Raw genomic sequence first — 24,280 nt, forward strand, 5'->3', positions numbered from 1 at the left:
GAGAGAAGCCAGACCCTGGTGCAGGTAGTGATGAAGTCATCATTCAGGCTTAGGTAGGTCTTCAACAGGTTGGCCTTGATGCCTCTGGGAGGCTCGATGGTCATCTTAGAGCCATTCTGCAGAATAGACACAGGGAACTTGTTGCTGGGCAGGCTGGTGAGCCACAGACGGAAATCCCGGTGTACCTAAAGAGGAGTGAATAGGGTGTTGGCAGGTTTAAGAGTGACAAAGGTTTCTACATCTCGCTTTACTGTATAGCTTAAGTTGTGTGTTTGTGTGGATATGTATTCTTCTAGGTGAGCCCACCTTATCTGGGTCAATGTTCTCAATGAGTCTCTCCATGGAGGGCATCCAGCTGGGTGCCAGGTGACAATTCTGGAAGAAGACCCACTTGCCCCTCTCCATGGCACTGTGCATCATTGCCTCAGCCCAGGGACCCTGACACACAACCACAACACACAGGACCAGTTGCACAGAGGTCTCAAGATGATACCAATACTGTAAATATCACAAGGCTTAGGTTCAAACATCATGACTTTGAGCCTGGGCTTAATTCTGTTTGTCTCAGTTATTTCTCAGACTGCCTTGCACTCATGGTGATGGTGAATGTAGCACGTCTTTAGAAGGGGATACATACAGGACACAGAGTCCTAGTCCTCTGGATAGAAATAGACTGGTAATTATCACTGAGGTGGGGAGACTAAGCTTTTCTTAGCATGACAAATGAGAGTGACCTCATTGGGAGGACTAATTTCCAGTGGGATGTCCCGTGGGTGGGAGGAGTGAGTTTTCCCAGGCATTCCCCAGGCCCTACTGACCTGCCCCTGGCCCAGGGAGATGGCACTCATCTTCTTGGAGAACTTCATGACATCAGCAAACTTGTAGAGGTCAGCGGCAGGGTCGGTTCCGGGAGATAGGACAAAGATGAGCGGCGTGGAGGGGGACGACTCCTTAAATACAACAGACAGATCTGATGCCTGGGGGAGAAATGGAAGGAAGGATGGAGGGATGGAAGGGGGAGGTAGGGAGGAAGGAGAGAGAGATACAGTACAGAACGAGGTATGAGAAACATAAAATAAACAATGAGGTGACCTACATTGGGAAAAACTCTGAGTTTATATTGTAAATATTTAAGCCAAATGGCTTTAGAATAAACCTGGTGGTAAAGAGTTTATACTGAGTTGGATACAAGGCAAAACAACATATACCAAAGATGGCATTGACAGTGGCACTAAGGTAAATGCAACTTAGGATGTCTTCACTACCCAGAAAGGCAAAAGTGCAGCACCTGTGGCTCTATAAAGCGCTGGCCCAGATGAGCAGCAACAAAGTCCTGCAGGCCGTGAGTCATGCGGTCAGCTCTCAGGCAGCGCAATATCAACAGCTTCTGGAAAGAGTCCAGTTGGGTATTCCATTCCCCTGGGACTGGCTCCCTAGACACACACGCACACATCCACAGACACCAGTCAGCAGTCAGAGTAGGCGTAATTTGCAGTATCTATTGACACACTGCAAACTAGCATGTGTTGTGTCTACAAGGTGCTATCTAGAACCTAAAAGTGTTCTTAAGCTGCCCCCATAGGATGACCCTTTGAAGAACCCTTTATGGTTCCAGGTAGAACCCTTTTGGGTTCAATCTAGAACTCCTTTCAAAAGATGGTTCTACATGGAACCAAAAAGGGTTCTCCTATGGGGACAGCCAAACGAAGAACCCTTTTTCTAAGAGTGAAGAGTTGGCAGGCACAATATCAGTGGCACGATAATCAGAAGTATCATGGCAAGTGAACAAAACATGAAGCGGACTACATTTCTTGGCTATAGTACACAATAGTTTACATAGGACCATAAAGTTCAGTCTGCTTGATGTTTTCTTTTTTGACATGGAAAATTAAGAATTGTGGTATTGCGATACGGGTATCAGGACAACCCTAGCTGTGCTTATAAAAAATGTATCTTCTGTGTTTGTGTGTGTATACAGCACCTCTCTGTGAATCTGGAAGAAAGTATTTGTGTGTGTGAAGACCTGTTTGGCTCGCTGCTGTCAAATATCCTCTTGAAGGCCTTCATATGTTTGGGGAAGCTGTCTGCCAGGCTGTTGAAGGTGGGCAAAGCGCTGAGGCCCAAGATGTCCTGCCAGGCACGCTCAGACAGCCACCTCACTGCAGGGTTGGACAGCTGCTGCTGGGGCATGCCCCCCGCCAGCAGGTACCGCCACTCGGACTGGCAGGTAGAACACAAACAGAGTATGAGCACAGATACACTTTAAAAACAACAATACAGACCAAACACTAAACACCACCAGTTCCTCCTACCATATCGATCTTGCTCTCATTCATCATGATGCGAGCGCACAGCAGGAAGGCAAACATGAGCTTGTGCTTCTCAAACAGAGAGCGGCACACGTTGCTGTACAGGCTGAAGGTGAAGAACTCATTGATGCTGATGATCCTCTGTTCCACCGTGTCTGGGAGGGACACACAGGGACAACACAATGGGAAACGAGTTTGTTAAGGGGGTTGGATATATTCATGCTACCTTTGGTGCTTAATGATACATGCTACAGAAAAGTGTTTGGTCACGATTTTTACATTGCTGTGATAGCAGTTAAGCATTCAGTTGTGAAAGGGTTGTCCTAAAATGCGTACAAATACAGTATGTGTGTGTGTCTACATTTATGTGGGTGTGTGAGTTCTCTTTACCTGCCCTCTCGGAGTTGGCAATGCCCGACATGAAGATGCTCAAAAACCACTCCAGGGAGTACTGGTACATGGGGTCCACGTTGGAAAGGTCCGATACGCAGAAGAAGAGGATCTGAGTACGCACAGCCACAGGGACATACTCCAGACGAGTGGCATCAATGTCCTGCTCTGTCTCCTCAGCCACCATCACTTTGGCCTGACAATGACATCAGCTTTTGTATGGTCATAGTGCCACATCAACGACTCAACAGTTGATTGAACAGTAACAGTATGTTCTTCGCAAAGTGGCAGAGTTAAAAATACACTTGGAAATAACATGTAAAAGCCTTATTTTGGGAAATCCAAAGGGGTCAAGTTGAAGTGTGGTGGTTACACTGCTCCCCATGTCTGACCTGGATCTCTCCGGCCTTGATCTTGGAGGCTCCCAGCACCCGTATGAGTTCCTCATCGTCCACAGGGTTTCCCTCTGAGGAGCTGAGGCGGAAAAGGATCTGGTCTTCTATCTCCTTCAGCTCCTGCTTCATACGAGCGTTACTCACTATCAGCTGGTTCTTAGCCTCCTCCAGGTCAGGCCTCTCTTCAGCCACCACCCGACCCAGCAGCTGGTCCTCCAGACCACTACACACGCACACACACACACACACACACACACAGGGTCAGAGGTCAACCGGCCAGGGAGTAGGGGCCAGTGTCTAAGTGAAGGTGGGTGAGCACAATACCTGGGGGACAGGGTGAAGTTGATGAGGGTAACCTTCGTGGAGATCTCAGGGGAGTAGTGTGGGTTGGGGAGCTTGGTGGTGATATACATTTTGAAGTCATCGTGGTAGGGAATGACAGCGTCTCCCAGCTTCAGAACTGTGCTGCCCTGCTGCTTGAACGTCTGAGGGCGACAACAAGCAACAACTGCAATGAGTTTACTTTATTGTGTGTTGACTGAGTGTCGTATCGACGTGCTATGTGCCCTAGGTAAGGACCTGTCGCAGTAGGACGGGTTCTAGAGCAGGGTCTAGTTCCTCTCCGATGTTCTCCAGTAAGCAAGGCTTCCCAAAGCGAATGGCATTTTCCAGACTACGCAGGAAGTCCCGGTCACTCAGCTTCATCACGTCCAATCCATTGTCACGCTCCTGAGAGGAAGAAGGAAGTAGGGTTCAACCATCATGTCTAACCAACAACTTCTGCATATACATAGGAAATATGACCATATCCCCTATTAAATACAGGTGTCTCATTACATACAGATGCTGAAAAAAAAAACATTTACTTACACAATGTAAAGCAGGACATTTTGGTTCTCTCGATTTTCTAAAGATGCTATCTAAAGCTGTGCAGTAATGGTTGTGGATAATGAGTTTATTAGCTCTATGGCTCCCTCTGTGGACTATGTTTGGAATCAGACCAGTACACAGGAATCACTGAACATTCTCACCATGTTTTTGACCCACTTGTTGGCCTGTCCCTGTGGGTCAATGAAAAGAGCCCAGCGCTGAGAGTACTGTGTTATCACACCATTTTCCACCGACAGGGTATCCTTAGGCAGCCCTGTGATCTATACACACACACGCACACAATGGGATATTGGGATTATTTTTACATTGCTATATTATTTGATACTCCAGGTCAGTCTGATATAGGATATTATGTTGTATCTGTGCTAGTAGTGTTGTGAGGGGTTCTGACCTGCCAGGAGCGGATCTTGACCTTGTCCCCTAGAGTGCTGATGAGGTTGGGCTCCTCTGTGTGGGGCACCCCCTGCTCTTTAAATCCACGCAGCCACTCATCTGCCATGGAGGCCCGGTACTCTCCCTGGCAAGGTCATATACAGACAGCACACCAAATCAACACAATGGTCATCCATGGGTCATTCTCTCCACAAAATACCTAAAAGCACTACTTACTGTACAAAACTCTCACTAATACGTCAGCATAACACATACATGTAACAATAGCACAACAACAGAGCAGCACCCACAGTAAAGGGTCCCAGGTAGGCCACATATCCTGCTGCTAGCAGCACGTCTCCTGACACGTTATTAACCATGTACTCCAGGTGCTGCACGGTCTCCCTCCAACGCACCTTCTCATCCGCTAGTCCTCCAATCAGCTGGAGAGACACACACAACACACTCATATCATCAGCACCCACAGACACAGCAGATGTAAATAAATAGGGCATTGCAGAAATTACATTGGAAGGGGGAAAAAAACTTGTGTAAAATGAAAAGAACAAAGTGACAGTGTAACAATCAACAGTAGGGTTGCAAAGTGGGGAATATTACTGGTAAACTCATATCATTTTTTTTTTTACTTCCAAGGATTTTAGGTCATTTTAACAACATATAAATATATAAAATATGATACTTTTAATGTGGAAAATAGAATCACAAAGCTGTGAAACATTATACTAAGTATAACCCATCAACAAATTTTATTTTACCTATATTTAACTAAGAACAAATTCTTATTTTCAATGACGGCCTAGGAACAATGGGTTAACTGCCTGTTCAGGGGTAGAACGACAGCTCAGGGATTTGAACTTGCAACCTTCCGGTTACTAGTCCAACACTCTAACCACTAGGCTACGTTGCCACCCAATTGAATACGTTGCTGTTTCTACATGGAATATCCTTCATATTTTTACAAATTATTATTTTATTTAAAGAGTGACTTCCCCTAAAAAAACAACTTTTCGTTTTGAAAATGGCCTATGTGGCATCGATATGAGTCAGAAACATTTACTCTAGTGTAAAAATGTACTACAAAGTGTAAATAGGAAAATTCAGTCTCGTCCAAAATGGAGATTTGCAAAATGATAGGAAAATAATTGTATGTCACGGAATGAAGGGTACCGTAACAGTATTCCATGGGTTGGGTTTATTTTAATGGCCATGGTCAATTTGGTTTGACATTCGATATCCCTATGGGGCAAATTATGGACCATTAGTAAATTACACAATGTACATTGTACAATATTTTAAAAATGTCAATAGCTCCAAATTTCAATGAATTAAAAACCCTAATCAACTTAAATTGTAGAAATGAATATACAAATATTGAAAGCATTTAATGAGACACCTAAAAGATGTGCAATAGGACTATATTGTTCAATTTACATTGTGTAATTTATTGACGGTTCCTAACTATCCCCAGAGATAGGCTATCCAAAGTCAAACCAATTTTGCCACAGTCGCACACCAGCCGAATGAATCTAATTGGCAAAAATAATTTAGCTAACTCTTCCCACCTGCGAACACACACAACAGACACCCACATCAAACCACACCTCGAAACCAACTCACGTTTGAATTCAGTCATGGCTGCTAGCATTTCTTAACAAACCAAACGAGGCCAAATCAAGAAGTGGAGTCGCCCATGAAGTACTGTTTGTCAACATATCTTTGTTGCAAATGTTGCAGGGCCAAACTGGCGGCAGTTGTGAAATAAGTCAATAGTTGGAAGAGTTAATTGCAATTACATTAGAAGTAATTTAATGTTTTTTCATTAATTAGGCTATTTTGCAGTCCAGCCGGATCATGTCAGAAAAGGAACAGTCAACTCTCCGTTTTGGACTGTTTTGTTACGTAACCTATATGCCAGGATCCAGTACTTCTCGAGGCATGAACAAAAACATTCACTGTTTGAAATGTAAAGATTCAAATAAATGTGGTCAGAGTTAATTTGAGATGCCTCCTCTGTAATTCTGCTGCCCCCTAAAAAAAAGTACATGTGAAATTGTTTTTTTTTAGCCCGTGCCTGATATTGTAGAATTGATTCTAGTTTGGCCGGCCCGGGTTTATGGTTTGCGCAACATTGTAACCTAGAGATCAATAGGTTATTTTTCTTTAAATAGCCTAGCTGTGGATTGTGTGTAGCCCAATCACAAGGCATCGCCTTCAGTCGGTAAAGTGTGGCAAATCTGTCAGTGAACAGCATACAGCCAAAACAGGCCTTTCGCAATATTTCAAATACAATCGCGGGAAAACACAGGTTTTTAATGCAAATGGCTCCTGCTGAAAAGAGAAGGATCTAATGTGTCGGTAGGCTACCAACATATTATATCAACTTCCAAATTGGCCTATTGCATAAACAGTATTTTTTATTAAAGTAAACCGAGCGAGATAGGCTTTTGGCACGAGCGCATCGCCGGTGAGTGAGCTTGTGCATCATTGGGTGAGTCAGTGAAAGTGGAAAGCTTTTTTAGGACTATAATTTCCTCCTCATATTGTACACACCTAGGCCTAGGATATTCATTGATTCAAGACAAGGTTGTTTTTAATTGATCTCATATTCTCAGTTAGTCCATGTAAAAGGCATCTGTCATTTCAATCATTTTTGCACTATTAAAAAAAGATTCTGCTTAAGTCGGCAGCCATGTAAAATGGCATAGAATTGCATGAAATGTGTTTATAACAGGCCAATTTTTTCCCATGTATGCAACCTCTGCAAGTGCCTCTACCTACTATACTGCTCTATGCCACTACACAAATATGATGATATGCATGCAATGTTTTATTATAAAGGCGATTCTTTTAATGTGTTCCGGTACCTCAGAGCTCCTCAGGTCACCCTCCTCTTGTGCTAACTTTTTGTTTCCGGCACCTCCCAATTTACAAATTAAGTACTGCTACTTTCTCTTGAACCATATGTTCTATTTACCAGAAAATCATGAACACAGATATAAAGGGAAAAAAATATATATATACAGTTGAAGTCGGAAGTTTAGATACACTTAGGTTGGAGTCATTAAAACTAGTTTTTCAACCACTCCACAAGTTTATTGTTAAACTATAGTTTGGCAAGTCGGCTACGAGATCTACTTTGTGCATGACACAAGTCATTTTTCCAACAATTGTTTAAAAACAGATTATTTCACATATAATTCACTGTATCACAATTCCAGTGGTTCAGAAGTTAACATACACTAAGTTGAATGCGCCTTTTAAGAGCTTGGAAAATTCCAGAAAATGATGTCATAGCTTTAGAATAGAGGTCGATCGATTATGATTTTTCAACGCCGATACCGATATCGATTATTGGGGGACCAAAAAAGCTGATACCGATTAATCGCCTGATATTTATTTATTTGTAATAATGACAATAACAACAATACTGAATGAACAATTATTTTAACTTAATATAATACATCAATAAAATCAATGTAGCCTCAAATAAATTATGAAACATTTTCAATTTGGTTTAAATAATGCAAAAACAAAGTGTTGGAGGAGAAAGTAAAAGTGCAATATGTGCTATGTAAGAAAGCTAACGTTTCAGTTCCTTGCTCAGAACATGAGAACATATGAAAGCTGGTGGTTCCTTTTAACATGAGTCTTCAATATTCCCAGGTAAGAAGTTTTAGGTTGTAGTTATTATAGGAATTATAGGACTATTTCCCTCTATACCATTTGTATTTCATTAACCTTTGACTATTAGATGTTCTTATAGGCACTTTAGTATTGCCAGTGTAACAGTATAGCTTCCGTCCCTCTTCTCGCTCCTCCCTGGGCTCGAACCAACAACACAGCGACAACAGCCACCATCGAAGCAGCGTTACCCATGCAGAGCAAGGGGAACAACTACTAGAAGGCTCAGAGCGAGTGACGTTTGAAATGCTATTAGAGCGCGCTAACTAGCTAGCCATTTCACTTCGGTTACACCAGCCTAATCTCGGGAGTTGATAGGCTTGAAGTCATATACAGCGCAACAAAGAGCTGCTGGCAAAACGCACAAAAGTGCTGTTTGAATGAATGTTTACGCGCCTGCTTCTGCCTACCACCGCTCAGTCAGATACTTAGATACTTGTATGCTCAGTCAGATTATATGCAACACAGGACACGCTAGATAATATCTAGTAATATCATCAACCATGTGTAGTAAACTAGTGATTATGATTGATTGTTTTTTATAAGATAAGTTTAATGCTAGCTAGCAACTTACCTTGGCTTACTGCATTCGCGTAACAGGCAGTCAGTCTCCTTGTGGAGTGCAACGAGACAGAGGCAGGTCGTTATTGCGTTGGACTAGTTAACTGTAAGGTTGCAAAATTGGATCCCCCGAGCTGACAAGGTGAAAATCTGTCGTCCTGCCCCTGAACGAGGCAGTTAATCCACCGTTCCTAGGCCGTCATTGAAAATAAGAATGTGTTCTTAACTGACTTGCCTAGTTAAATAAAGGTATATAAAAAAAAATGTTTATAATTTGCAAATAAATTAATTAAAAATCCTACAATTGTGATTTTCTGGATTTTTTTTCTCATTTTGTCTGTCATAGTTGAAGTGAACCTAAGATGAAAATTACAGGCCTCTCTCATCTTTTTAAGTGGGAGAACTTGCACAATTGGTGGCTGACTAAATAGTTTTTGCCCCACTGTATATATATATATATATAAAAATCGTCAAATCGGCGCCCAAAAATACTTGAAATCGGCCCTAATTAATCGGCCATTCCGATTAATCGGTCGACCTCTACTTTAGAAGCTTCGGAAAGGCTTATTGACATCATTTGAGTCAATTGGAGGTGTACCTGTGGATGTATTTCAAGGCCTACCTTCAAGCTCAGTGCCTCTTAGCTTGACATCATGGGAAAATCTAAATAAATTGTAGACCTCCACAAGTCTGATTCATCCTTGGGAGCAATTTCAAACACCTGATGGTACCATGTTCATCTGTACAAACAATGGTACGCAAGTATAAACACCATGGGACCACGCAGTCGTCATACCGCTCAGGAAGGAGACGCGTTCTGTCTCCTAGAGATGAACGAAAAGTGCAAATCAATCCCAGAACAACAGCAAAAGACCTTGTGAAGATGCTGGAGGAAACAGGTACAAAAGTATCTATATCCACAATAAAACAAGTCCTATATCGACATAACCTGAAAGGCCACTCAGCAAGGAAGAAGTCACTGCTGAAAAACAGCCATAAAAAAGCCAGACTACGGTTTGCAACTGCACATGGCGACAAAGATCTACTTTTTGGAGAAATGTCCTCTGGTCTGATGAAACAAATGTAGAACTGTTTGGCCATCCTCACTCAATACCTAGGTTTACTTCCACTGTATTCACATCCTACCATACCTTTGTCTGTACATTATACCTTAAAACTATTTTATCGCCCCCAGAAACCTCCTTTTACTCTCTGTTCCAGACGCTCTAGACGACCAATTCTCATAGCTTTTAGCCGTACCCTTATCCTACTCCTCCCCTGTTCCTCTGGTGATGTAGAGGTGAATCCAGGCCCTGCAGTGCCTAGCTCCACTCCTATTCCCCAGGCACTCTCTTTTGATGACTTCTGTAACCGTAATAGCCTTGGTTTCATGCATGTTAACATTAGAAGCCTCCTCCCTAAGTTTGTTTTATTCACTGGTTTAGCACACTCTGCCAACCCGGATGTTCTATCCATGTCTGAATCCCGGCTTAGAAAGACCACCAAAAATTTGGAAATTTTCATCCCTAACTACAACATTTTCAGACAAGATAGAACAGCCAAAGGGGGAGGTGTTGCAATGTACTGCAAAGATAGCCTGCAGAGTTCTGTCCTACTATCCAGGTCTGTACCCAAACAATTTGAACTTCTACTTTTAAAAATCCACCTCTCTAAAAACAAGTCTCTCACCGTTGCCGCCTGCTATAGACCACCCTCTGCCCCCAGTTGTGCTCTGGACACCATATGTGAACTGATTGCCCCCCCATCTATCTTTAGAGCTCGTGCTGCTAGGCAACCTAAACTGGAACATGCTTAACACCCCAGCCATCCTACAATCTAAGCTTGATGCCCTCAATCTCACACAAATTATCAATGAACCTACCAGGTACCACCCAAAAGCCATAAACACGGGCACCCTCATAGATATCATCCTAACCAACTTGCCCTCTAAATACACCTCTGCTGTTTTCAACCAAGATCTCAGCGATCACTGCCTCATTGCCTGCATCCGTAATGGGTCAGCGGTCAAACGACCTCCACTCATCACTGTCAAACGCTCCCTGAAACACCTCAGCGAGCAGTCCTTTCTAATCGACCTGGCCGGGGTATCCTGGAAGGATATTGATCTCATCCCGTCAGTAGAGGATGCCTGGTTATTTTTTATTTTTTTTAAATAAGCATGCCCCATTCAAGAAATTTAGAACCAGGAACAGATATAGCCCTTGGTTCTCTCCAGACCTGACTGCCCTTAACCAACACAAAAACATGGCGTTCTGCATTAGCATCGAACAGCCCCCGTGATATGCAACTTTTCAGGGAAGCAAGAAACCAATATACACAGGCAGTTAGAAAAGCCAAGGCTAGCTTTTTCAAGCAGAAATGTGCTTCCTGCAACACAAACTCAAAAAAGTTCTGGGACACTGTAAAGTCCATGGAGAATAAGAACACCTCCTCCCAGCTGCCCACTGCACTGAAGATAGGAAACACTTTCACCACCGATAAATCCACTATAATTGAGAATTTCAATAAGGATTTTTCTACGGCTGGCCATGCTTTCCACCCGGCTACCCCTACCCCGGTCAACAGCACTGCACCCCCCACAGCAACTCGCCCAAGCCTTCCCCATTTCTCCTTCTCCCAAAACCAGTCAGCTGATGTTCTGAAAGAGCTGCAAAATCTGGACCCCTACAAATCAGCCGGGCTAGACAATCTGGACCCTTTCTTTCTAAAATTATCTGCCGAAATTGTTGCCACCCCTATTACTAGCCTGTTCAACCTCTCTTTCGTGTCGTCTGAGATTCCCAAAGATTAGAAAGCAGCTACGGTCATCCCCCTCTTCAAAGGGGGGGGGACACTCTTGACCCAAACTGCTACAGACCTATATCTATCCTACCCTGCCTTTTCTATGGTCTTCGAAAGCCAAGTCAACAAACAGTTTACCGACCATTTCGAATCCCACCATACCTTCTCCGCTATACAATCTGGTTTCAGAGCTGGTCATGGGTGCACCTCAGCCACGCTCAAGGTCCTAAACGATATCTTAACCGCCATCGATAAGAAACAATACTAAGCAGCTGTATTCATTGACCTGGCCAAGGCTTTCGCTCTGTCAATCACCACATCCTCATCGGCAGACTCGACAGCCTTGGTTTCTCAAATGATTGCCTCGCCTGGTTCACTAACTACTTCTCTGATAGAGTTCAGTGTGTCAAATCGGAGGGTCTGCTGTCCGGGCCTCTGGCAGTCTCTATGGTGGTGCCACAGGGTTAAATTCTTGGACCGACTCTCTTCTCTGTATACATCCATGATGTCGCTCTTGCTGCTGGTGAGTCTCTGATCCACCTCTACGCAGACGACACCATTCTGTATACTTCTGGCCCTTCTTTGGACACTGTGTTAACAACTCTCCAGGCGAGCTTCAATGCCATACAACTCTCATTCCGTGGCCTCCAATTGCTCTTAAATACAAGTAAAACTAAATGCATGCTCTTCAACCGATCACTGCCTGCACCTGCCCGCCTGTCCAACATCACTAATGCATCACTAATCACTACAAATACATAGGTGTCTGGTTAGACTGTAAACTCTCCTTCCAGACTCACATCAAACATCTCCAATCCAAAGTTAAATCTAGAATTGGCTTCCTATTTCGCAACAAAGCATCCTTCACTCATGCTGCCAAACATACCTTTGTAAAACTGACCATCCTACCAATCCTTGACTTCGGCGATGTTATTTACAAAATAGCCTCCAATACCCTACTCAATAAATTGGATGCAGTCTATTACAGTGCCATCCGTTTTGTCACCAAAGCCCCATATACTACCCACCACTGCGACCTGTACGCTCTCGTTGGTTGGCCCTCGCTTCATACTTCACGCCAAACCTACTGGCTCCAGGTCATCTACAAGACTCTGCGAGGTAAAGTCCTCCGTTATCTCATCTCACTGGTCACCATAGCAGCACCCACCTGTAGCACGCGCTCCAGCAGGTATATCTCTCTGGTCACCCCCAAAACCAATTCTTCCTTTGACCGCCTCTCCTTCCAGTTCTCTGCTGCCAATGACTGGAACGAACTACAAAAATTTCTGAAACTGGAAACACTTATCTCCCTCACTAGCTTTAAGCACCAGCTGTCAGAGCAGCTCACAGATTACTGCACCTGTACATAGCCCATCTATAATTTAGCCCAAACAACTACCTCTTTCCCTACTGTATTTATTTATTTTGCTCCTTTGCACCCCATTATTTCTATGTCTACTTTGCACATTCTTCCACTGCAAATCAACCATTCCAGTGTTTTACTTGCTACATTGTATTTACTTCAATACCATGGCCTTTTTTTGCCTTTACCTCCCTTATCTCACCTTACTTGCTCACAATGTATATAGACGTATTTTTCTACTGTATTATTGACTGTATGTTTGTTTTACTCCATGTGTAACTCTGTGTTGTTGTATGTGTCGAACTGCTTTGCTTTATCTTGGCCAGGTTGCAATTGTAAATGAGAACTTGTTCTCAATTTTCCTAACTGGTGAAATAAATAAATACAAATAATGACCATCGTTATGTTTGGAGGAAAAATGGGGAAGCTTGCAAGTCGAAGAACACCATCCCAACCGTGAAGAACGGGAGTGGCAGCATCATGTTGTGGGAGTGCTTTGCTGCAGGAGGGACTGGTGCACTTCACAAAATAGATGGCATCATGAGGTAGGAAAATTATGTGGACATATTGAAGCAACATCCCAAGACATCAGCCAGGAAGTTAACCTGTTGGATCTCTAGGGGCGCTATTTCATTTTTGGATAAAAAATGTTCCCGTTTTAAGCGCGATATTTTGTCACGAAAAGATGCTCGACTATGCATATTCTTGACAGTTTTTGAAAGAAAACACTCTGAAGTTTCAGAATCTTACAGATATTGTCTGTAAGTGCCCCAGAACTCATTCTACAGGCGAAACCAAGATGATGCGTCAAGCAGGAAATGAGCAGAATCTCTGAAGCTCTGTTTTCCATTGTCTCCTTATATGGCTGTGATTGCGCAAGGAATGAGCCTACACTTTCTGTCGTTTCCCCAAGGTGTTTGCAGCATTGTGACGTATTTGTAGGCATATCATTGGAAGATTGACCATAAGAGACTACATTTTCCAAGTGTCCGCCTGGTGTCCTGCGTGGAATTCGGTGCCAGCTGCTTGTACTTTTCCATTTGATTGAGGGGAGAAACCATGCTTCCACGAACGATATATCATTGAAGAGATATGTGAAAAACACCTTGAGGATTGATTCTAAACAACGTTTGCCATGTTTTCAGTCGATATTATGGAGTTAATTTGGAAAAAAGTTTGCGTTTTGAGGACTGAATTTTCGTTTTTTTTTTGGTAGCCAAATGTGATGTACAAAACGGAGCTATTTCTAATACACAAAGAATCTTTTTTGGAAAAACTGAGCATCTGCTATCTAACTGAGAGTCTCCTCATTGAAAACATCCGAAGTTCTTCAAAGGTAAATGATTTTATTTGAAGGCTTTTATGTTTTTGTTGAAATCTTGCGTGCTGGATGCTAACGCTAATGCTAACGCTAAATGCTACGCTAGCTAGCCACTTTTACACAAATGATTGTTTTCCTATGGTTGAGAAGCATATTTTGAAAATCTGAGATGACAGTGTTGTTTACAAAAGGCTAAGCTTGAGAGATGGCATATTTATTTCATTTCATTTGCGATTTTCATGAATAGTTAACGTTGCGTTATGGTAATGAGCTTAGGTCTGTAAATAGAATCCCGGATCCGGGTTTGGTCGACGCAACAGGTTAAAGCTTGGTTGCAAATGAGTCTTCCAAATGGACAATGACCCCAAGCACGCTTCCAAAGTTGTGGCAAAATGGCTTAAGGACAACAAAGTCAAGGTATTGGAGTGGCCATCACAAAGCCCTTACCTCGATCCTATAGAAAATGTGTGGGCAGAACTGAAAAAGCGTGTGCGAGCAAGCAGACCTACAAACATGACTCAGTTACACCAGCTCTGTCAGGAGGAATTGGCCAAAATTCACCCAATTTATTGTGGGAAACTTGTGGAAGGCTACCTAAAATGTTTGACCCAAGTTAACCAATTTAAAGGCAATGCTACCAAATACTATTTGAGTGTATGTAAACTTCTGACCCACTGGGAATGTGATGAAAGAAATAAAAGCTGAAATAAATTATTCTCTCTACTATTATTCTGATATTTCACATTCTTAAAATAAAGTGGTGAACCTAACTGACCTAAAACAGGGAATTTTTACTCAGATTAAATGTCAGGAATTGTGAAAAACTGAGTTTAGATGTATTTGGCTAAGATGTATGTAAACTTCCAACTTCAACTGTATATTAATCAAGTTTAAATTACCCAAACTTACACAGATTACCAAAATGACCCGTTAATAACCCAGATTTTTTTTAAATCTGGTCATTTTTATAAATTCTTTGCAACCCTGTGTATGGTCTGGCCTCTATATCCTTTTAGATTTGTCCTGCACCTGCCAAGCCAGCACAAATATGTGTGTTGTTATCAGGGAGCTTTCAATCAATCAATCAATTAAATGTATTTATAAAACCGTTTTTACATCAGCAGATGTCACAAAGTGCTATACAGAAACCCAGTCTAAAACCGCAAACAGCAAGCAATGCAGAAGCTTTGTCCCCATCGCTCTCTCTCTGACCTTGTCTGCGCGGACCAGGCGGTTCTCACACAGCTGGCACTTGTTGTCCAGCTCGTCTCTCTTGGCCAGACAGTCATGGTACTTGGCCTGCAGCGTTGCGATGCCCTCTTCCACCTGTGCCAGCTTCTCATTGGCATCGTCCAGGATGAGCTGGGTCACAGCCAGGTCCTCCTGGGCCTCCTGCAGAGCTTTCTGCATGAGCACGCACACACAGGAATGAAAGATACACACATCAACACTCACACAAATAGTGCATATGCAGATGCAATAGTCTTGTTGTACAAGAGAGGGGAGCATTTAAAGCAAATATATTCATACTCTTTTAGGCTCCACACCCTTGGCCACAAAGTGGTACACGTGCATGGCTCGCACCCACTGGCAGATGGAGGTGCAGGCCTTGGACACCTTGGCAATGTTGGCTGGCTGGAACTCTTCATTATCAATGTAGGGTTGTACTAATTTGATCACGGAGTCTGGGATATTTTCCTACAGAGGAGATCGGTGCCAAAATGATTCCAGTCAAAAAGCTCCTTTTAAACTGAAAGAAAGTAAAAAGCTTTGTTTGGGATAACGTGTCCTCAGGACATTGACATACTTTGTCAAATTTGAAGAGGCCCTCTAGGAACTTCCCGGGGTCCTGCAGAAGGCTCTTGCCAGGCTCCCAGTAGTCGTCCACCTTGGTGCCTGGCTTCTCTCCGGCCACCTTCTTAGGCTTGATGGACCTCATGATGCAAACAGCCTCTATCACCAGTTTCACCCCATGGGGCGGGCGCTGCATGGCCCTCACCTGGAGAGACCCAGCCCCAGTCATACAGTACAACAGCCCTCATACAGTACAGAGCAATCTAGGAAAACAACAAGCCAAAAGTATAAGTACAACCATAAACCATTACAGGGCAAAATAATGTCACCTCAACAACGTCGTTCTTGTTGAGAGACTTGAGGCTGGTGAGGGCGGCATCTAGAGCTGGCAGCGCTTCATCCAGGTCTTTCTGGGCGTCTTCAGCGATGGCACCGGCCACACATGCTTTCTGTGAGGCTTTGGCTTCCTCTGCCTGCACCGCCGTACGGGTCTCCTCTGCAACCACAGTGTCTACCTGTCAACACACACACAAAGATTAACATGCATAACACATGTGCTATATAAAGGATACAGCATATACAGGCATTTAAAGAGCCTGATGAGGCTTCCTGGTCTAATTTACCTTGATCTTCTCCATGGTGATCACTGTGTCCTTGGCAGCTTCCTCCAGCAGAGGCCTCATCATCTCCAGCTCCTCCTGCATCTTACTCACATCCTCTGCTGTCCTCAATAGCTATAGACACACACAGGCACACAGTAAAATCACACGGTTAAACGCAGACCCATATGAACACAGACACACATTTAAAGCATACAAAATACATTTGAAGCAAAAGACACAGAAGAGAAGATGACCTCTTAGATACAAAAATTGTGGCATTGAGGGTCCCTCCTCTCACCTTGTCCAGGCCAGTCTTCATGCGCTGCCGGGCACTGTGCAGCTCCTGTTTCTTGCGGCCGATGAGAGAGGAGAAGATTGCGAGTAGCTCCAGATAGCTCTTGGGCGTGACATAGTTATATCTGGACAGCTCAGCCAGGTACTGCGCACATTTCCTGGCTACCATCTGGTGGATCTCCACACACATCATAATCTAGACAGGGACACAACAGTGGTGAGGGGAGGCTGGCAGGAGACAAGAACACAAACAAACACTCTCTGTTTCTCCTCACCAGGCCTTTCATTGCGGTGGGGCTGGCTTCCAGCTCTGGCAGCTCGTAGAGGAAGGAGGCAGCCACAGACTGGAGGGCCTCCTCTGGCCAGGCACTGAACCAGTCTATAGTGCAGCAGGTCACCAGAGACGGGAACTGTCTGAGCCGCGCACGGAACACCTCCCCTATAGGACTAGACATGGGGAGAGGAGGAAAAGAGGCAGGGAGGAGGGGCGTGGTGAGGAACGGAGAGGTGGAGAGAAGATAGGTGAGGACAGGAGAGTGAGGGAAGAGATGGAGGTGAGGTAAAAAAAAAAAGAAGGTGGAGAGAGGTAAAGAGAAATTAGTAGAGGTTCAAGTCATTAGCTGATCTCTTTACTGTACTATTCAGATGCTGTGAGTGAGCAGTTCAGTTCAAGTTTTATTGTCACATGCACAAGAACAGTGAAATGCTTACCTTGCAAGCTCTTCCCAACAGTGCAGTAGTATAACTAATACAAATATAACTATAAATAATAAAGAAAACATGACAAATATCAAATAAGAGAGGAAGCTATTGTCACGACTTCCACCGAAGGTGGCTCCCCTGTCTGTTCGGGCGGCGCTCGGTGGTCGTCGTCGCCGGTCTACTAGCTGCCACCGATCCCCTTTTCCTTTTCTGTTTGTTATGTCTTATTGGTTGCACCTGTTTCTTGTTTGAGTTTTGGTTCAGAACTATTTAAGCCTGTTAGGCCCGCCTGCTTTTGTGCGGGCTTGTTCTCTGTTAGTCTAGGTTGGTTGTGTGTTATGTTCACTGACTGTTTGGTGCCCAGTTTTGGGTTGGACATATTTGTTTACGCCTGTTGTTTTTGGCGTTACTTTTGGATACCGTAATAAAGTTTGGTTTCCCTCTTTTCCTTCACTCTGCTCTCTGCGCTTGACTCCGCACCCACCACTCCTGGCTGTGTGACAGCTATTCACAGGGTCAGTGCAAGTATCAAAATGTACAATGTGCAGGGATACTGGAGAATATGAAGTAGATATGTACAGTAACAGTCAAAAGTTTGGACTACTCATCGATGGGTTCGTCTTTATTTTTACTATTTTCTACATTGTAGAATAATAGTGAAGACATCAAAATTAAGAAATAACACGTTATTTCATGTTGTAACCAAAAAACTCTTAAATCAAAATATATATTATATTTGAGATTCTTCAAAGTAGCCACCCTTTGCCTTGATGACAGCTTTGCACTCTCTTGGCAGTCTCTCAACCAGCTTCACCTGGAATTATTTTTCAAGTCTTGAAGGAGTTCCCACATATGCTGCTTGTTGGCTGCTTTTCCTTCACTCTGCGGTCCAACTCATCCCAAACCATTTCAATTGGTTTGATGTTGGGTGATTGTTGGGTGATTGTAGAGGCCAGGTCATCTGATGCAGCACTCCGTCACTCTTCTTCTTGGTCAAATACCCCTTACACAGCCTGGAGGTGTGTTGGGTCATTGTCCTGTTGAAAAACAAATGATAGTCCCACTAAGCTCAAACCAGCTGGAATGGCGTATCGCTGCAGAATGCTGTGGTAGCCATGCTGATTAAGTGTGCCTTGAATTGCCTCCCGGGTGGCGCAGTGGTTAAGGGCGCTGTACTGCAGCGCCAGCTGTGCCATCAGAGACTCTGGGTTCGCGCCCAGGCTCGCGCCCAAGCCGCGACCGGGAGGTCCATGGGGCGACGCACAATTGGCCTAGCGTCGTCCGGGTTAGGGAGGGCTTGGTCGGTAGGGATGTCCTTGTCTCATCGCGCACCAGTGACTCCTGTGGCGGGCCGGGCGCAGTGCGTGCTAACCACGGTTGCCAGGTGCACGGTGTTTCCTCCGACACATTGGTGTGGCTGGCTCCCGGGTTGGATGCTCGCTGTGTTAAGAAGCAGGTTAAGAAGCAACTCCGTACGGGAGTTGTAGCGATGAGACAAGATAGTAGCTACTACACCACGAAATTGGGGAGAAAAAGAGGTAAAAATTCAAAAAAGAAAACTAAAAGTGTGCCTTGAATAAAAAAATTAAAAATCACAGACAGTGTCAGCAGCAAAGCACCCCCACACCATCACATCTCCTCCTCCATGCATCACGGTGGGAACCACACATGCAGAGATTATGCGTTCACCTACCAAAAATCTCAAATTTAGACTCATCGGACAACGGACAGATTTCCACCGGTCTAATGTCCATTGCTTGTCTTTCTTGGCCAATAAAGTGTTGTGTTCTTATTGGTGTCCTTTAGTAGTGGTTTCTTTGCAGCAATTCGACCATGAAGGCCTGTTTCACACAGTCTCCTCTGAACAGTTGATGCTGAGATGTGTCTGTTACTTAAACTCTGTGAAGCATTTATTTGGGCTACAATTTCTGAGGCTGGTAACTCTAATGAACTTATCCTTTGCAGCAGAGGTAACTCTGGGTCTTTCTTTCATGTGCCGGTCCTCATTTTATGGCTGCACTTGAAGAAACTTTCAAAGTTCTTGGAATTTTCCGTATTGACTGACCTTCATGTCTTAAAGTAATAATGGACTGTCGTTTCTCTTTGCATATTTGAGCAGTTCTTGTGTACCACCCTTACCCTGTCACAACACAACTGATTGGCTCAAACGCATAAAGTGACTACCTCATGAACCTGGTTGAGAGAATGCCAAGAGTGTGCAAAGCTTTCATCAAGGTAAAGGGTGGCTACTTTGAAGAATCTCAATTAAACAAATTTTTATTTGTTGAACACTTTTTTGGTTACTACATGATTCCATATGTGTTATTTCATAGTTTTTAATGTCTTCACTATTACTGTACAAAGTAGAAAATAGTAAAAATAAAGAAAAACCCTGGACTGAGTAGGTGTGTCCAAACTTTTGACTGGTACTGTGCATGAAGGCAGGGATTAGGAGAAAGTGACCGGTAGAAGGATTAATAATAGTAAACAGTATGGCAGCAGCAAAAGCAGTGGGTGGGTGTGTGCATGGTGGTGTGTGTGACGGAGTGTGTGTGCAACAGTGACAGTGTAGGCGTGATAGGCAGATATACAGTGCATTCGGAAAGTATTCAGACCCTTTGACTTTTTCCACATTTTGTTACGTTACAGCCTTATTCTAAAATTTATAAAATAAAATACAATTCCACATCAATCTACACACAATACCCCATAATGACAAAGCATAAGCAGGTTTTTAGACATTTTTGCAAATGTTTTAAAAATAAAAAACGTAAATACTTTATTTACATAAATATTTAGACCCTTTGCTATGAGACTCAAAATTGAGCTCAGGTGCATCCTGTTTCCATTAATCATTCTTGAGATGTTTCTACAACTTAATTGGAGTCCACCTGTGGTAAATTCAATTGATTGGACATGATTTGGAAAGGCACATACTTGTCTATATAAGGTCCCACAGTTGACAGAGCATGTCAGAGCAAAAACCAAGCCATGAGGTTGAAGGAATTGTCAGTAGAACTCCGAGACAGGATTGTGTCGAGGAACAGATCTGGGGAAGGGTACCAAAGCATTACTGCAGCATTGATGGTCCCCAAGAACACAGTGGTCTCCATCATTCTTAAACGGAAGAAGTTTGGAACCACCAAGACTGAGCAATCGGTGGAGAAGGGCCTTGGTCAGGGAGGTGACCAAACTGAGCAATCGGTGGAGAAGGGCCTTGGTCAGGGAGGTGACCAAGAACCCGATGGTCACTCTGACAGAGCTCCAGAGTTCCTCTGTGGAGATGGGATAACCTTCCAGAAAGATAACCATCTCTGCAGCACTCCATCAATCAGGCCTCATGGTAAAGTGGCCAGATGGATGCCACTCCTCAGTAGTAGATGGAAATCCAAGATGGAAATCTTTGGCCTGAATGCCAAACTGGAAGAAACCTGGCCACATCCGTACGGTGAAGCACGGTGGTGGCACGGTGGTGGCAACATCATGCTGTGGGGATGTTTTTCAGCGGCAGGGACTGGGAGACTGGTCAGGATCAAGGGAAAGATGAACGAAGCAAAGAACAGAGAGATCCTCGATAGAAATCTGCTCCAGAGCGCACAGGACCTCAGACTGGGGTGAAGGTTCACCTTCCCACAGGACAATAACCCTAAGCACACAGCCACGACAACGCAGGAGTGGCTTCGGGACAAGTCTATGAATGTCCTTGAGTGGCCCAGCCAGTGTCCGTACTTGAACCCAATCGAACATCTCTGGAGAAACATGAAAATAGCTGTGCAGCGGCACTCCCCATCCAACCTGACAGAGCTTGAGAGGATCTGCAGACAAGAATGGGAAAAACTCCCCAAATACAGGTGTGCCTAGCTTGTAGCGTTATTCCTAAGAAGACTCAAGGCTGTAATCGCTGCCAAAGGTGCTTCAACAATGTACTGAGTAAAGGGTTTGAATACTTATGTAAATGTGATATTTAGTTTTTCTATTTGTAAGAAATGAGAAAAATGTCCAATTTTTTTGGGGGGGGGTTTGTCATTACATGGTATTGTGTGTAGATTGATGAGGAAAAATTAAATCTAATTCATTTTAGAATAAGTCTGTAATGTAACAAAATGTGGAAAACGTTGACGGGTCTGAACACTTTCCGAATGCACTGTACATGTATACAGTGCCATGAGTCTGACCTCATGCAGAGCACGGTGTGGATGTTACTGCGGACTCTTTTTATGTAGGCAGTCATGAGGTTGGCTTTGGTGGGCTGCTGGCCTAGGTCCTGCACCACAGGCTTCATAGCGGTCAGGATGCGCTCCTGCTCGTCCACCGCATAGAGGTTGGGCACGTCACCAGAGTTCAGGATGTTATTCACATCCTCCAAGAACGACTCGCTCTTGATCTGAGGTAAAACACACAGGGTTAGAGGGCATGTCGATAAGTGGGTATGTGTAAGTTCTGACACTGTGAAAAAGTACTCACCTGTGTGTCTACAAACAGAAAGGTGATCTGTACATTCTGCAGGCCAGCCTTCAGCATGATGCTCTTGAGGTCTTCCCTCCACTCTGTGTGGCCGTAGTTCTTAGCGAGCTCAATCTGGAAACACTCATAGTCTGACCTGAGGTGTAAATCAACATATTAACACCATATTATCACAGTAACATTCTTTCAGATGTTTAATAAAATAGAAGGTATGAGCCTCACATGTGCGTGGCCAGCTTGGTGAGTGACTGGCGCCCGCTGCCCCCGACCCCCAGGAGGAGGGCGTTTCCCAGGGGCTGGCGCAGGATGCGGCTGATGCGGCACACATGCTGGATGGCATCCATGAAGAGCACCAGCTTCATCTTGGTGGTGCTGATCTGGTTGTAGTCATCCATGTACTCCTCCATGACTCTGGCCAGCTGTGGGAGTCACAAGACAGTATTGGGATGAAAAACACCCATAAATCTCATCACTACCCTAGTAGTGTCACCAAACGTTTTTATGGAAGTCTTTTAAAGGGTAATACCGCCACTTTTCAACCTCATATTCATCATCTCCCATACCAAACCAGTGTCTACATATGTGAAAACAGCGTGATTCTATGATCTGTGGTTAAAAAGATAAGAAAGGTCCTAAAAAAAAGTGATTTTCAAAAAGTGCAATGAGTTTCTAGTCCAAGGGAGGGTATTTTCTTGCTCCACACGTCACAGCAATCTCATAGTGTTTGACAAACACTGTTTTTAAAATTCTTTAACTTTTGATGAAGCCATCGGGTAGAACTTTGTAACTTTATATTTTTGTAGAAATGTGCTGTTTTCACATACTTTATGTACTGGCATTGTTCTGAAGATAATGAAAACAAGGTTGAAAAGTGGTGGAGTTGCCCTTTAAGTTTAGCAGTGAAGTCTCACCTTCTCCCTGTCCTCAATGAGCTGGTAGGCTTTGTTGTCAGCTCCGGGGATCATGAAGTCTCCAAACAGGACCGGCTGGCAGGGCACAGCATCCTCAAAGCTGCAGCCAAACTCCTCAATGCGGGCCTGTAGGAGCTTATCAAACCAGTCCCGGTCCTCAGCACTCACCAGCCGGTCCTGGAACACCCGGCAGCTTTCATGGTACCACAACTGCAGCAAGTGCATCTTGTCCTGAGAATCAAAACAAGCAGCACATCCTCCGTTTGAAGAGCCTTTCAGGGTTTCTATACTGTATGATCTCCTGTTTGAGCCGTCAGTCATTTACCTCTATCTTGGTAGCCTCTGCCATCAGGATGCCCTGGAAGACCTTGGAAAGGTCCCTAAGGTTGAATGTGTAGTGGGATTTGGCTGGTGTGGGAAGGAGCTGGGAAGTGATGGTGGCGTAGACATGGATAGTGGCGTCCACCAGAGGCCCGTTCAGAGGCTGGATCTCTGGAACAGGTCCTGAGGGAAAAGAGGGGTAAGGGAGACGGGTTGGATATAAAATTAGCAAAGACATATGGAGAACTTTACCTTTGTGTGAGTAAAAGACTAGTAACAATTTAATAGTTTAGAATTTCATCAACATCTACTCGTATTAATATTCTACATAAATTACTAAACTCAGCAAAAAAAGAAACGTCCTCTCACTGTCAACTGCGTTTATTTCCAGTAAACTTAACGTGTAAATATTTGTATGAACATAACATGATTCAACAACTGAGACATAAACTGAAACAGTTCCACAGACATGTGACTAACAGAAATTGAATAATGTGTCCATTTTGCACCTGCAAGTTCCCGGACATTTCTGGAGGGAATGGCCCTAGCCCTCACCCTCGATTCTAACAGGTCTCAGACGTGATCAATGGGATTGAGAGCCGGGCTCTTTGCTGGCCATGGCAGAACACTGACATTCCTGTCTTGCAGGAAATCACACACAGAACGAGCAGTATGGCTGGTGGCATTGTCATGCTGGAGGATCATGTCAGGATGAGCCTGCAGGAAGGGTACCACATGAGGGAGTAGGATGTCTTTCCTGTAACGCACAACATTGAGATTGCCTGCAATGACAACATGCTCAGTCCGATGATGCTGTGATACACCGCCCCAGACCATGACGGACCCTCCACCTCCAAATCGACCCCGCTCCAGAGTACAGGCCTCGGTGTAAAGCTCATTCCTTCGACGATAAAGGCAAATCCAACCATCACCCCTGGTGAGACAAAACTGCGACTCGTCAGTGAAGAGCACTTTTTGCCAGTCCTGTCTGGTCCATAGACGGTGGGTTTGTGCCCATAGGCGACGTTGTTACCAGTGATGTCTGGTGAGGAACAGCCTTACAACAGCCTTACCGTCTGGTGAGGA

At 44.1% G+C, this 24,280-nt stretch overlaps 1 protein-coding gene across 1 annotated transcript in view; it reads right to left on the reverse strand.

Moving 5' to 3' along the window:
* LOC139369474 (dynein, axonemal, heavy chain 1) overlaps nucleotides 1-24,280 on the reverse strand; it is a 63,920-nt gene that overhangs the window by 8,793 nt on the left and 30,847 nt on the right. The window contains exons 44-68 of the mRNA XM_071108731.1: nucleotides 23,199-23,377; nucleotides 22,874-23,104; nucleotides 22,185-22,381; nucleotides 21,963-22,098; nucleotides 21,674-21,882; nucleotides 17,072-17,243; nucleotides 16,801-16,992; nucleotides 16,524-16,634; nucleotides 16,230-16,415; nucleotides 15,914-16,105; nucleotides 15,637-15,804; nucleotides 15,319-15,510; nucleotides 4,669-4,800; nucleotides 4,377-4,502; nucleotides 4,126-4,245; nucleotides 3,674-3,823; nucleotides 3,419-3,579; nucleotides 3,092-3,317; nucleotides 2,700-2,895; nucleotides 2,313-2,464; nucleotides 2,024-2,220; nucleotides 1,289-1,433; nucleotides 819-977; nucleotides 307-438; nucleotides 15-185 (exon numbers count right to left, since the gene is read on the reverse strand). Coding sequence (XP_070964832.1) covers nucleotides 15-185; nucleotides 307-438; nucleotides 819-977; nucleotides 1,289-1,433; nucleotides 2,024-2,220; nucleotides 2,313-2,464; nucleotides 2,700-2,895; nucleotides 3,092-3,317; nucleotides 3,419-3,579; nucleotides 3,674-3,823; nucleotides 4,126-4,245; nucleotides 4,377-4,502; nucleotides 4,669-4,800; nucleotides 15,319-15,510; nucleotides 15,637-15,804; nucleotides 15,914-16,105; nucleotides 16,230-16,415; nucleotides 16,524-16,634; nucleotides 16,801-16,992; nucleotides 17,072-17,243; nucleotides 21,674-21,882; nucleotides 21,963-22,098; nucleotides 22,185-22,381; nucleotides 22,874-23,104; nucleotides 23,199-23,377 — 4,232 coding nt within the window. The remainder of the gene's footprint in view (nucleotides 1-14; nucleotides 186-306; nucleotides 439-818; nucleotides 978-1,288; nucleotides 1,434-2,023; nucleotides 2,221-2,312; nucleotides 2,465-2,699; nucleotides 2,896-3,091; nucleotides 3,318-3,418; nucleotides 3,580-3,673; nucleotides 3,824-4,125; nucleotides 4,246-4,376; nucleotides 4,503-4,668; nucleotides 4,801-15,318; nucleotides 15,511-15,636; nucleotides 15,805-15,913; nucleotides 16,106-16,229; nucleotides 16,416-16,523; nucleotides 16,635-16,800; nucleotides 16,993-17,071; nucleotides 17,244-21,673; nucleotides 21,883-21,962; nucleotides 22,099-22,184; nucleotides 22,382-22,873; nucleotides 23,105-23,198; nucleotides 23,378-24,280) is intronic.

Source organism: Oncorhynchus clarkii, chromosome 17 (genome assembly GCF_045791955.1).
Source record: "Oncorhynchus clarkii lewisi isolate Uvic-CL-2024 chromosome 17, UVic_Ocla_1.0, whole genome shotgun sequence".
NCBI classification, from domain to species: Eukaryota; Metazoa; Chordata; class Actinopteri; order Salmoniformes; family Salmonidae; genus Oncorhynchus; species Oncorhynchus clarkii.